The following is a 13450-nucleotide window of genomic DNA, read 5'->3' as shown; positions in this document are numbered from 1 at the left end:
AAACTTGACAGCATATCCAGAGAACTCTAAAGACTAGTGGTACCGAGAACTAGTTAGGAAAAATCTATGCTGGCTTTTTTCTGAGCATCGAAGTTTGTAGAAAATCTGGAGGCGTTTTGAAACCATGTAGTCCAAATACATCAGTTCATAAATAAACAGACTGAGGGCCAGAGAGGAAGTGTTACTTGGAGAAGGGTACCCAGACTTGACGGCTTTGGCTGTAGTTCTCTTTCCCTAATACTTCCAACTGATTCTAAATCACAGAGAAACTGCTTTCTGAATTCTTGGAAGACTTTCTAAGTCTTCGTACGGGGCAGAAGACTGCCCGACGATGACGAGTTTTTGCCTCATTATGTTTTATACAGATGTTCAAAATCAGTAGCAGACTCAGACACTTAGCTATTAAGGAAAAAATGGAACCTATTTCTTTTTCTTTTTAACATGTCTCTTGGAAATTGAGTGAGCCCACCTTAAAAGACTGTCCCTATTGGTTGACAGTGCAGTTCGTGGATATTAAACCCCAGAGCGGGTAACAGGGTAATAGATAAGCAAAAGGACTCTGGAATCAGACTGTCCTGGTGGACCCGAAGGACCCTGGGAAGGTCATGAGACATCTCTAAGCCTCTGTGTCCACATCTGTAAAATGGGAATCCTACTTTTACTTATAAGGTGTTTGTAAAAATTAAATGTATGTGAAGTGCCTGTGACATTGTTAAAAAACAAGGTTAAAGGGAGCAATAATAATGAATAATGAACTTTTGTTGCGATAGCGGATGTTCTGTTTTCTGTGTCTCTCAGTTGTGAATGTCTTTACAGGGGCTTTGTCAATCACCTCTTCAGTCACGGTCACGTGCTAAAATGCTGAACGAGAGAAATAACGTTTCAGGTTGTATAACTGTGTAACATCACTTCTTCCTCACCCAGATGGCAGAAGTAGCCAGGATACATATGGCGTGTGCTTCATTATGTGTTCACGTCAACTTTATTTAAAACACTCGTAGGCTCCGGGCTCCTACTCACAGTTTAGACAGAGAAGGTGACTGGCATCCAAATAATAACAGCTAAGAGCAATTGAACACTTGCCGAGTGTCCAACATCCCTCTGCTTTGTGAGTATGAACTCATTTAATTCTTACTTACAACCGTGTGATCTAGGAACTAACACTTTTCTCTTTTTAAAGAGGAGGAAGCCGGGATCCAGCAACTCATCCCAGCTGAAAGAAGCCAGAGTCAGCATTTGAACTCAGGTGGCCTGGGTCTTAAGGACTCTGCTCGGCCAGGATGAGGTCAGGATGAGAGGGGGAGGTTGCTCCAAGGTTCCCGAGACCGAGCTCGCTCCCCACCCCCCAGCCCCCAAATACCACAATGAAGCCTGATAGAGACATGCAGCCTCGGTACCCAGGAGGCTGTGTTAAACCATCAATATTTTTATGGCAGTTAGTTGATGAGCTCAACTGGTTAAACATTTAATAGACTCCTGAGCTTAACAGGGTAAAACAAAGTTGTAACAGGTTGGGAGAGCGCATACCTAGGGACAGGGCACTCTTGAGGACCACGCCTTAAGGGATCAAAGCTCACTGCAGCCAAAGGAGGGTCAGGTTGCTGAAGCAAGCATGCCATCGTGCCTGTGACTAGCCCTGTTCGCTGTAACTCATTTGTTGCTCGTATGTTCCGTGACATTCCAGACTACCCTCTTTTCACTGCCAGTGATTCAGACTCTATTCCCATGTAGAATTCATGAATTCAGATTTACAAGAGGCTTAGCCATCTTTCTGGTCTACCCCTCTGCCTTTGAAAAGAAGCAAACTGAGGTCCCATTTGCTTACGGTTTGTCCCCAGTTATCTTAGAGCAAGAATCGGAGCCCCGCTCGTTCAGTTATCACATACCCGTTCTACATCCCTTCCCTATTTTATTTTAAATAGTATCACTCAGAATTCTTGCTGAAATTCCCGTGTTTATGCCAAATTGAGCCCAAATCCAACAGATAGGTTCTGTTCTTTACAGATAGCGTCTTTCCGTTTTCAATTTCTTCTCTCCTCCTTTGCTTGACATAAACTTTTATGGGGCTGGAGAACAATGCCATTTATTACAACGCACTTTTTAAATCAGACAGTCTTATTATTATCATTTTTTTTTTTTCTTTAGAAGCCACGAATGCAAGTCATTGACTCTACACCTGAGAAAATGCCCGGCCTAAACAAGACCATGGCAGCTTCAAAGCGCGATTGCCAACAGCGAGGTGGGGGAGGAGACCGCCACTTACCGATTTCAGTCATCGTTATCCCGGGTGCTAGCTGCCCGTTGTTGAAAGAGCTATAGGTAAACAAGTTGGGTACGGAGGTGAGGTCATAGATAGGTTCTTGCTTTATCTGTTTGATTCCAGTCATGTCAAGTCCTGACTGATCAGGGGACGGCTGGCCGGAATCCACGCTGTAATAGCCCTCGGACTTGGGCAGGTCGATGACGTGTCCGTTGGCGTAGGCGCCGCCGGCCTCGTTGCTCAGGTTGCCCAGGCCGTTGCTGATGCTGCCGCTGTAGACCCTGGCGAGGGCTTCCGCCTCCCCGCTCTGCTGCTGCCGCTGCTCCTGCAGCCGCTGCTGGTGCTTCTGCACCTCGGCGTACAGGCTGTCCCTCTGCTTCTTGGACATCCTCCCGAACTTCACAGCTGCGTTGGAGAGACAAGCAGAAGAGGGCACTTGGGGTTATCATTCCCGATCCATCCGAGGGGTCACGGACGGTTGTCCCCTCAGCATCCAGCGCACAAAATCCCAGCACCATAGCGGAAGGCTCCACGCGTTCGCACCCCACATTTGGTGAAAGGCTACGTTCAGGGGTGTTGTGCTGGTGTATGAGCAGAGCGAGAGCTAACCGTGAGCTAGGAAGGAATGCCAGGACTTAAGTTTATTTCTGATGGCCATGAAGTTAGAAGGCATATTTCCTGGTTCTTTCTTGCGTGTGGGGGCAAATACACAAACCAAAAACTACAAATAGTACCTGCTGTTAAAATGTCAACCAACATTCAATATTAGCTTCCCCTACTAAGCATTAGGGTTCCTAGATTGTTGGATAGGGCCCTATTATTTCACCATTTTCATTTTTTTTAAATCTCTGGACATGCCTCACCTTTTTATTATAAATGTTTATTTATTTATTTTTGAGTGAGAGACCGAGAGAGAGAGAGGGAAACACAAGCGGGGGAGGAACAGAGAGAGAGGGAGACACAGAATCCGAAGCAGGCTCCAGGCTCCGAGCTGTCGGCACAGAGCCCGATGAGGGGCTCGAACTCACGAACTGAGAGATCATGACCTGAGCCGAAGTTGGACGCTTAACGGACTGAGCCACCCAGGCACCCCCTCACTATTTTCTACACAGCATGTTGGGTAAGACCAACGCTGTGGGGCAGGGTGATAAACGCAATTTTAAGTAAGTATTTGTCTTCAGCTGGCTTTTGGGATCCAATTCAAAGAATATTTGGAAAACAGCAATCTTGTTAAGTCCAATACTCAGCAAGGAAGCCCACAGCTACCCCTCCTTTCTTGTTCTACCAGCCCCAAGTTTTATATTGCCCTTCTCTTCTGGCAAAATCCTTAGCCATCGTGAGGAAAAAGGAGGAAAAGTCTCTAAGAGGTCACAGAGTAATCTGAGGATGCTTTGATCTGAATTCATTGTTTCTTAACTGGTAGAGTTTGACCTCCTGATTTGTTATGGATATCGACATTTTCCCTCACAAACTGTCAACTCCCAGTTTAGGCTGTGAATATTTTAAGTGAGAGGCCACCTTGTCTGCATCATCAAACACTATGTCCTGCAGTTCATGTTAACGGTGGGGACTACGGCAAACTTGGAGGCTCCTGAGTTTCTATTTTCTTTTCTTTTGTGACAGTGTTCTCATCACCTGTTGGTATTTGGAAGCCCAGGGAATGTAGAAAGAAGGAAGTGGAGGGTAGGAACAGGTCCAGTTCCTGGATTCAGTTAGTCGGGTTCGTGAGAATGATTTCTGAAAATAACTACATGGTGAAGTGCTTAAGGACTCTCCAGCACAGAGGGCCCACAGAAGAGATTCCTACTGTGTTAGAGCCACCCCCCTCCCCGCTGGCCGTGTTCCATCAGTGCTCGTCTTCTCCTTCTGTTGGCTGCAGAGTTATCAAATTTTATCTGAGCATCGGCTGTTCAGAATGGAGACCACATTTCCCAGCCTCCCTCACTGCCAGGTGCAGCTATGAGATTAAATTCTGGATAAGAGGAGGTAAATAGAAATGCTGCAGATACTTCTCAGTGTTGGGGCTCACTGTTTTCTTCTTTCCTGCCTGCTGGATTGTGGATATGAGGACTGGATTTGTAGCAGCCCAAACTTCCTGTTTTTCCTTAATCCTCAGTAAAAAAAAAAAAAAAAAAAAAAAATGTTCAGGCAGGCATTCTGACGCTGCCTAAATAGAAAAACAAAGGGGTGATTTATCCAGTAAGTTTTCTGAGTGAAGACAATTCATCTGTTTAATTCAGACCAAACTCCCCTTTCTACCTCTACTGTCATTTTAATAGTGTCTCGAATCATTTAGATCATTGTGTTTAACTTTGTTGGTAGAGATACTATCTTTATTAGGTTCTGTTTCTCAGAGACACATGGATTTGCTTATTAATTGCGGTGATATTTCCAGTTTGTCCATGGGGCAAATCCTAAAGTAAATTTTAGGGAAAGCATTCCTTTGTACCTTTATATTATAACTTTACAAATATTATATATATTATGTAATATAATAATTTTTAAATAAATAAATTTATAAATAAATAAATATAAATTCTCTGGGGAAAAAACTTTTTATATCAGAAAAAAAATAAATCATGATAACTTTTGATTCAGGAAGGACTCCCCCCCCCCCCCCCCAGCAAGATATGAATGCGACATTCTTTATTTGCTAACCTGTCTTTTGCATTCAGGTAGGTTCAGAACAGCAATTTGTTACAGAACTCCTGAGGATGATACAAAATTTCTATCTATTGGTAGATTAAGATTTTGGTGGAAGTAGATTACTTTCTGAGTTACTTTAGTAGAAGAGCTTTTGCATTTGTTTGTTTAAAATCTATTAGAGAGCAAAGACTGAGAAGAGGAGGCTCTTCTATCATGGAGACATAAATGCAGTGCCTCCTTTTAAAACCCTTTCCATTTAAACCTTGCTTTAGATTTCCATGCACTCTATAGTTAGGTGAAATATACTTGTGGTAGATTGATTTCATTAATGACCCTGATTCCTCTTAACTATTTCTATGACCTTCCTGGTGTAAATATGCAATGCCCTTTCATTCCAGGCAGGCACCCTGCCTCACCACTTGCCTCAGGGTCACGTTGATGAGGGAGCTTAAGGCAAGCTGACAGGCGACACCCCCCCCCCCCCAACCCCTACCCCCAGGTGGGATATGTGTGATATTCCTCAGGCACTCCTGGCTGCCCAAGAACAAAGGAAAGGGGGAAAAAATGATAGAGATCATAGTCCTGAAGGACCTAAAGGTCTCCATCACCCCTCCAGAGTGATTGTGGGAAATAAAGGCTGAAGGAAATGGCATATAGAACTCCATTTCCTTATGGCCTGCAGCGCATTGATAAATACTTGAGGCAGGCAGAGTAAAATGTTTCTCCAGGAACTAACTCCTTACTGTCTTCATGTTAATGCTTTGCTAGAGGGAAAACAACTTTAGCTTGACAACAGCTCAGCCTCCAGTAACCTGTGAGTCTTTAGCATATGAAAATCTCTCTGGAAACTTCCCGGGACTTTACCTCCCCCAACCCCACAGTATATAACCAGTCTCTCCTGGTTCCTTGGCAGCTCTTCCTGCCCACGGGTCCTGTCCCCATGCTTCAATAAAATCACTTTTTTTGCACCAAAAGACATCTTCAAGAATTCTTTCTTGGTTGTCGGCTCTGGACCCCATGAGCCCCACTGTCACCCCACAAAAACCTCATCAATGTGACCTGCTTTGGGCCAGTGAGATACTGACATATGTGATACAAACAGAAGCTACAAAAGTTCTTAGGTGACTGAATCTCTTACCACAAAAAGGATGTGCCTGCACTAGCTTGCTAGACGATAAGGTCTTTGCAGAGAAGGCCATCTACCCTCAGCAGAGGCACAGACTGACCTCTAGCTGGCAGCTGATGAATGAGCGAACCCAGTTAAGACTCTACATTTAATAATTTTAGGTCCAGAAATCTGCTGTTGACCATAGATCTCATAATCCAGGCAAACAACGTCAAATCAGTAGGCTGTCAAGACCTCTGTCCTGGTAAACATCTGAAAACCCAATGGTGAATAGTGATGCCTTTTCCAAGGTATTGACTTATCAGGTCACTGAGCAAACTGAAATATTTTCAGAGACGACCTAAAGCTCCACTACATTTTGGAACTAACAGACTTCATTCTAAATAAAGAACTTTGTTGGCAATTACTCTAATATTATTTTAGAATAGATTTTTCCATTCATGTCAGAAACAGTGATGTCCTAGTGGTTTTGTGCCCCTTTCCTATCATAAAAGTAATGGCATATTTGGGGAAAACAGTTACGGTATATGGAACAAATAAATCTACCCAACTTTCCTGACATGTATAGAATCCCTTTGTCACTATCTGTAAAAACATGTGTTGTATTCATAGGGGTATTTTTTAACAAAGGCTGTATTACTGTTCTACTTTCAAGGATTAGCATTCTTCTTACCACTACCCATTAATCAGAATGGCACATGTTTTAAGTGTTTGCCCCTCTCAGACTTGAATCATTCTGTTAATGATTTTCACTTGAGTATAGAGAAGGCCCCTTGTTAAACTGCTAGCTCTCAAAGAAACTTGCACGATTCTGTATACATTGCAAGTGCCTTATAAATATTCAGTGATGGTGGTATTTACTCATGATATGCTCTTATCACTCACTCTGATCTCATACTAGCAAAGAACGATTTTATGCAAAGTATCGGGGATCTTTTCATTTTTATTTGGATTGTGGCATTCTAAGTGGAATGGAAGTTTTTGGAGTAACTGTAAAACAAAGTCATTGCTTCTTTGAAGATTTCTGCTTACCAACACACGACAACTAGATATATGCTGTTGGTTTCAAGAGAGCCCAGTTGTAGAACTATCATCTGTGACTTTCTGTAGTCATTTTGGAAATTATCGTATCTCACAATTTTCTGGCTGTAAAGTTCACCATGCTCATATCTTGTTGCTTCCCAAGTAAACTGGTCTTAATTTAACTTTTTTCAGTTTCAAGGATGTGCCTTTTTTTTTTATAGTGCTCCAAGCTTTGTAGAAAAGATCAGATTCAATCTACCCAACCTTACTCCTAATTTCAAAACATTCTCTCACATCCCTCTCCTTTTCCAATAGAACTTCCTGTGATGATCGAATGTCATCTATGCTTTCCAAAATGGTAGCCACAGGCACATGGGGCTATTGAGCGCTTGAAATACAGCTAGTGTGACTGAAGAAGTGAATTTTAAGTTGTATTTAATTCTAATTAATTTAAATTTAAATAGTGACATGTGGCTACCATTCTGGATATCGGACAATGCTGTTCTGGATAAATAGAAACCTAATTTGTGAAATCTGTCCTCGTAAGGTAGCTACTTACATATCATTAGGAGGATGCCTATTCAATTATTGCAATGTGAGTATCATGTTTTCTCTTTGGGGCTCAGTATCTTCCTACGGACACCAAACATTTTTCTGGTTTTTATTTGTTTGTTTGTAGTAGTACGATTGGAAACAGTTTATCTGAAAGATTCCTGCAACTAACATTTATGAAGCTTCCAGTTAAAAAGAAAAGTAAATATGATGGTGGAGAATATGTGATGGGCATATACATGCTATCAGCTCTCACACATAAATACATGCATGTCTTCACCTTTAAAAATTTTTTTTAAGTAGTCTTCACGCCCAGTGAGGAGCCCAACGCGGGGCTTGAACTCATGACCCTGAGATCATGACCTGAGCTGAAATCAAGAATCGGACGCTTAACCAACTGAGCTGCTCAGGTGTCCCGGTTTCACCTTTTTATACACATAAACACACACGTATATATTCCAAGTGGATTTGATTTTTGATTCTCTGCCCAAACTAAATTTGAACAAATCTGTTACTGCTGAATTTTTTTGTCCACTCATCTATGTGCCATGGCTAATAAACCATGATCAAAGTGGAAATTCAGGACAGAATGAAAGTCCAGGGATTTTAAAAGTTATATCAAGCTATCTACAAGTAGCCATCCATGGTTTTTCAGTGGCCACGTAGGTGAAATAAACATTCTTGGTGCCATGCATCCCTGACAGAAAACAAATGCGATTATCAAAATGAAGATGCCACTTTGTGTCTGAAGGAACGTGGGCAAGGTGTATGTGGAAAGAAGCTAGGTATGAGGGCATCTGAACTTGGCTACTAGCACCACTATGAAAGCACTTTGAAAATACCTGCTCAACCAGTAGAAGGTAAATATAATCAATTAATGGCAGGGGAAGTCCCAGCTCTCATTGCTGGGTCCTCACTACAAATAGGTAATCACCAATAAGTTCAGGGATTTTTAAGCCATCAATACCACAGGCCAGACATTACATATCAAACAGGAGATAAAACCTATTCAGCTACCCTGGTATTAGTAGAATTTATTTGGTATAAAGGAAATACTCTTTGTAATCAAGGTTCAGATGAAACTTCCTCTTGTGTAACAGGAAGAATTGTTCTCCCTTAGGAAGAATCCTTTTTTTTTTCCTTCTGCTGGAACCTCTTATCCTTATTTCCAACCACCGCTCCTACCCTGGAGCATTTCTCCTTGTCATTAGTTTTACATAAGACACAGTCAGGAGGTATTTTGGAGGATGTCCCTGGCATCCTCAGAATGGTCTCTGGATCTAAAACCAAGACGGATCATTATCCTGAATCTCCAGTATCTTCAGACACTGTATTGCTTTTACTCGCAAGTTTATATGCTACACTACATTTCTTCCCCCTTGAGAAAAGATCGTGGCTCTGTCCATTAAATGACCCTCCCTCCCAACACACTTTTTTTTTTTTTTTGCCATGGTATTCAAACAATCTCCTAGATTTTGTAGACATTGGACCATAAGCCCATCTCTTGTCTATGATTCTGTTCACCAGCACAGACCAAAGATCTGCCCTTCCAAAAGAGACACTTCCTTTTATTGTAGGAAGAAGTAACAAAGAAAAATAACCAATGGCTCAATCTGTTTGCACAATTAGTGGAGTTTTTCATATACTGTCAATTAATATGCTGCCTCCATATAGCAGAAACAAAGTACAAAATCATCAACTAAAGTTCCCGTAGAATTGCACTAAATAAGTGCTTAAAACCACTAAATCCCTACCTTCCACTTTCTTCACTTTAGTTATGTGAAAGTACACACCCTAGGAGTATATTTACATGGCTAGCAAGTCTAGAAAAGCAAATAAACACAAAGTCAGGTAGTTAATAGAAAAGCTTGGAAACATATCTCTGCAGTTTTAGAAGCTACCTCTAAACTGAAGGGCTCAAGGTCAAATTCTTTTTATTTTCTGGATCCAATTTGCCTCATAGGTATACTTTTATGCAATACAAGTTTAGGTGGGATGGGAAGTAGAAAAAAAGGTAAACTTTTATGATATAAGTATTTGGAGAATGCAAGCTAAGAAGTAAGCAGTTTTTAGGTTTAGATATCAAGACTTATGCAGAACAGATTCTATCCAAATGAGTAAAAGGCTCACATTTAATTTAATAACTCATAAAACTCCCTATATACCAAGAAATGGTGTATGCCAATTATCCCTATTTCTTTAAGATCTGGAAGTCTCCCTCTCTCCCTCCATCTCTCTGTCCCTCCCTCCTTTCTTCCTATCTTCCTTCCTTCCTTCCTTCCTCCCTTCCTTCCTTCCTTCCTTTTGTCCACACTACCTTGAACTTCATTAGAAGAATGTGACCAGGAGTAGAGAATCTACAATGATTCACATAAAGAGAATAAGTACCAGGGGAACTGTCTGTCTCAGGCTCTAGGTAAAAGAGAATGCCATGGTTCATTCAACAAACATTTAGGTGCCTGCCCTTAACCAGATCCTGAGGATACAGTGAGAACAAGACAGAAGTGCCCTCAGGACTCAGGGTGGCTCACAATCTGATACAGAAGTGCTGTAGCCGGTGTCGGGCGTGAGAGGGTGGGGGTAGGGTGGGAGATAATGAGTTTAGACGAGTGCTTAAAAATGGAAGCAACACTAGATAAAATTCTTTGTGTGTGTTTATTTGTCTTCTTTAATTAATCTAAGAAAATCAGTGGGGGGCCCAGCTCACCCATTTGGGTCATATTCTGAGAAGGACACCAGTTACACAGCCCTTTTAAGGCTTGGACTTATGTAATGGCTTTTGAAATTTTCATGATGCTTTAGAAAGTCCATGGCCAATAATAGTAGGGCTTCTGGGCTTCCTATGGAAGTAGGTTCTGCTGCTTAATATCTCCACACACCAAGCAACTCAGGTACTAGTCAGACTCACCCAGTGACAAAATGGTCCTGGTTTGCCTGGCATGTTCCCTGGTTTTAGCTCTGAAAAATCTCACATCCTAGGAACCACTCATGCACATGCAAACTTTTGAACCTAGGCCAATGTGGCTTTCACCTAACCTTATTAGCACAGCTTGCTCCATGAGCTCCAGCAAAGTCTTTCCTGTATTCCTATTTCATGGGCAATATGAAATTTTTAGAAGTTCTACCAGCACATCGTTTTCTTGTCTTTTTATCTCCAATTCCCTTTGTCTAAAATCCTTCCAATGGCTTAAATAGACTCCAGCAAAGCATCCATGTGAAAGCCTTTAATTTTTTTACCAATGTTTATTTATTTTTGAGGGGGGGGTGCGGTGGGGGGAGAATATGTCAGAAAGGGAGGGGCAAAGAGAGAGGGAGACACAGAATCTGAAGCAGGCTCCAGGCTCTGAGCTGTCAGCACAGCTTGAATTCATGAACCACAAGACCAAAACCTGAGCTGAGGTCAGATGCTTAACCAACGGAGCCACCCAAGCGCCCCACGTGAAAACCTTTAAGTAAGAACCTGGAAGGCATGTCTTACCATCTCTCGACATCCCGAGGGCAAGACACTTCTGCAGTCGGCAGTGTTGGCAACGGTTTCTGTTGGTTCTGTCGATTAAACAGTTTCTCTGCCTTGGGCAGGAGTAAGAGGCATTGTTTTGTTGGCTCCTCCTGAAGAATCCCTAGAAGAAAAGAGAATGGGAGGGAGATATTATTTATAAGAAGGAAAACGGAGATAATTAACATACATGTTTGAGACAATTAACATACACATTTGCTATATTTTCTACCGTGAATGTAATGGAGTTTAATAAAAAAAAACAACAACTTTTTTTGGAGACTTCTCCTTGGATATCTTACAGATGATTTGCCTGGGGGAAAATATGTACCATCTACAGAGATAGGAAGGCATCTTTCATTCATTCATTTAATCAGTGTTTACTAAAGACATTTGTGTGCTGTGTTCTTTGCAAAGAAAAACAGGACAGGGTTCCGGGCATCAAAGGAATGGCAGAGGACAGTGTCACTGCTAAGCCAAATATGACAAAACTTGAGGAGGAAAATAACACAGGCTTATGTCAAGTGCTGTGGGGGACATTGGTCACAAGAGCCGTACTGAGGAGGGTGGGTTCAGCATGTGCCAATATCTTCCCGGTTTCTAAGAAGCATTTTACCCATTTGAAAAACTTTAAATATGCCCAGAAGGCATCTGCAAGGTTGTTTTTTTTAAACCAGTGATGTGCCTTATAATTAACCATATTTTTAAATAAAGCAAATATGGTATATATAAACTGTTCAATAAGAATAAGCAATAAATAGACTATAGAGATGTAGGAGGTTTTCGTGCAAGTTAGGTTTCTTTCTGGTACACAGTTAACTGCCATGAACCATACGTTACCATTCTAAATAAATCCATAACTGAGTTAATTATTAAAAAAAATTTCTTTGGGGTGGCTAGGTGGCTCAGTTGGTTGTCTGACTTCGGCTCAGGTCATGATCTCGTGATTTGTGAGTTCGAGCCCCACATCAGGCTCTGCACTGACAGTGAAGGGCCTGCTTGGGATTCTCTCTCTCTCCTCACTCTCTGCTCTTCCCCCACTCCTGCTTTCTCTCTCTCTCTCAAAATAAATAAACTTAAAACAAATTTTTTTAATTAAAAAATTCTTTGGATACCATGCGCCTTAGCTATCTTACAGAAAACCCTAAAGGTGGGGCAGGGGGCTCCTGGGTGGCTCAATCAGTTACGCATCCAACTTTAGCTCAAGGCACGATCTCGAAGTTTGTGGGTTCGAGCCCCACGTCACGCTCTGTGTTGACAGTTCGGAGCCTGGATCCTGCTTCAGATTCTGTGTCTCCCTCCCTCTCTGCCCTCCCCTTCTCATGCTCTGTCTCTCTCTCTCTTTCTGAAAAAATAAACATTAAAAAAATTAAAGAAAACGTTAAAAAAAAGAAAAGAAAACCCTAAAGAGGAAAATCTGGGTTTCCTCGATTATCAGCAGGAGGACAGAGCAGGGCTGGGACTAGGGTGTGGCTAGTCAGGCACCCATCTTGGCCGCAAAATTTAAGGATTGCCAAAAAACCTGTCAATCAGGATAAGTAATATTTTAACACAATATATTAGGAATCAACATTAATGCAAAACACCCCAAAAAGTTTAAAGAGGATCAAGATCATCGATTTTCCTTTAGTTTTGGGCTCTCCTAGACATGGCCTGTCACTATAAAGAGAGCTTGCCACTCTTTTCTTTTTTTTAAGTTTATTTATTTTGAGAAAGACAGAGATGGTGTGAGTGGGGGAGGGGCAGAGAGAGGAAGAGAGAGAATCCCAAGCAGGCTCTGCACTGCCAGCACAGAGCTGGATTCAGGGCTTGAACTCAAGAAACTGCGAGATCATGACCTGAGCCAAAACCAAAAGTCGACGCTTAGCCGACTGAGTCACCCAGGTGCCCTGTGAGCTTGCCACTCTTATGAAGAACTCCGGAAATGGGTAACTCGGAAATGGGACAAGAGAGAAAAAAATGCCAACTGGTTTTGTGTTGTAAGCCCCAAGCCATTCAAAACAAGGACTAGTTTGGTCCCCACGGACCAGTGGTGGCAGGATGAGATACCCAACTGTCCAGTGTGAATGAATTCACAGAGCCCTTTCAAACAGAGATCCCATCCAAGCTGCCAGGGATTGAAAGGACGTACTCCATATACAAACGGTCTCTGACTTCAATGGTTCAATTTACGATTTTTCGACATTACAGATGGTCTGAAAGCAATACACATTCAGTAGAAATCATACTTCGAATTTTCAATCTGGATCTTTTCCCAGGCTAGTGAGAGACAGCACGATGCTCTTTTGTGACGCTGGGCAGGGCTGCGGCCACAGCTTCCAATCAGCCCAGCGATTGTGGGGGTCAA

At 42.1% G+C, this 13450-nt stretch overlaps 1 protein-coding gene across 1 annotated transcript in view; it reads right to left on the bottom strand.

The window, feature by feature from the left end:
* RORB (RAR related orphan receptor B) overlaps window positions 1-13450 on the bottom strand; it is a 56796-nt gene that overhangs the window by 39316 nt on the left and 4030 nt on the right. Inside the window, exons 3-4 of the mRNA XM_047096103.1 lie at window positions 11086-11227; window positions 2264-2665 (exon numbers count right to left, since the gene is read on the bottom strand). Of these exons, the coding sequence (XP_046952059.1) occupies window positions 2264-2665; window positions 11086-11227 (544 nt within the window). The remainder of the gene's footprint in view (window positions 1-2263; window positions 2666-11085; window positions 11228-13450) is intronic.

Source organism: Lynx rufus, unplaced genomic scaffold, assembly GCF_022079265.1.
Source record: "Lynx rufus isolate CCGP_SWC_20201006 ecotype Redwood Valley unplaced genomic scaffold, mLynRuf1.p SCAF_10, whole genome shotgun sequence".
In the NCBI taxonomy this organism is placed as follows: Eukaryota; Metazoa; Chordata; class Mammalia; order Carnivora; family Felidae; genus Lynx; species Lynx rufus.
This window is presented reverse-complemented; position numbering and strand designations above follow the sequence as displayed.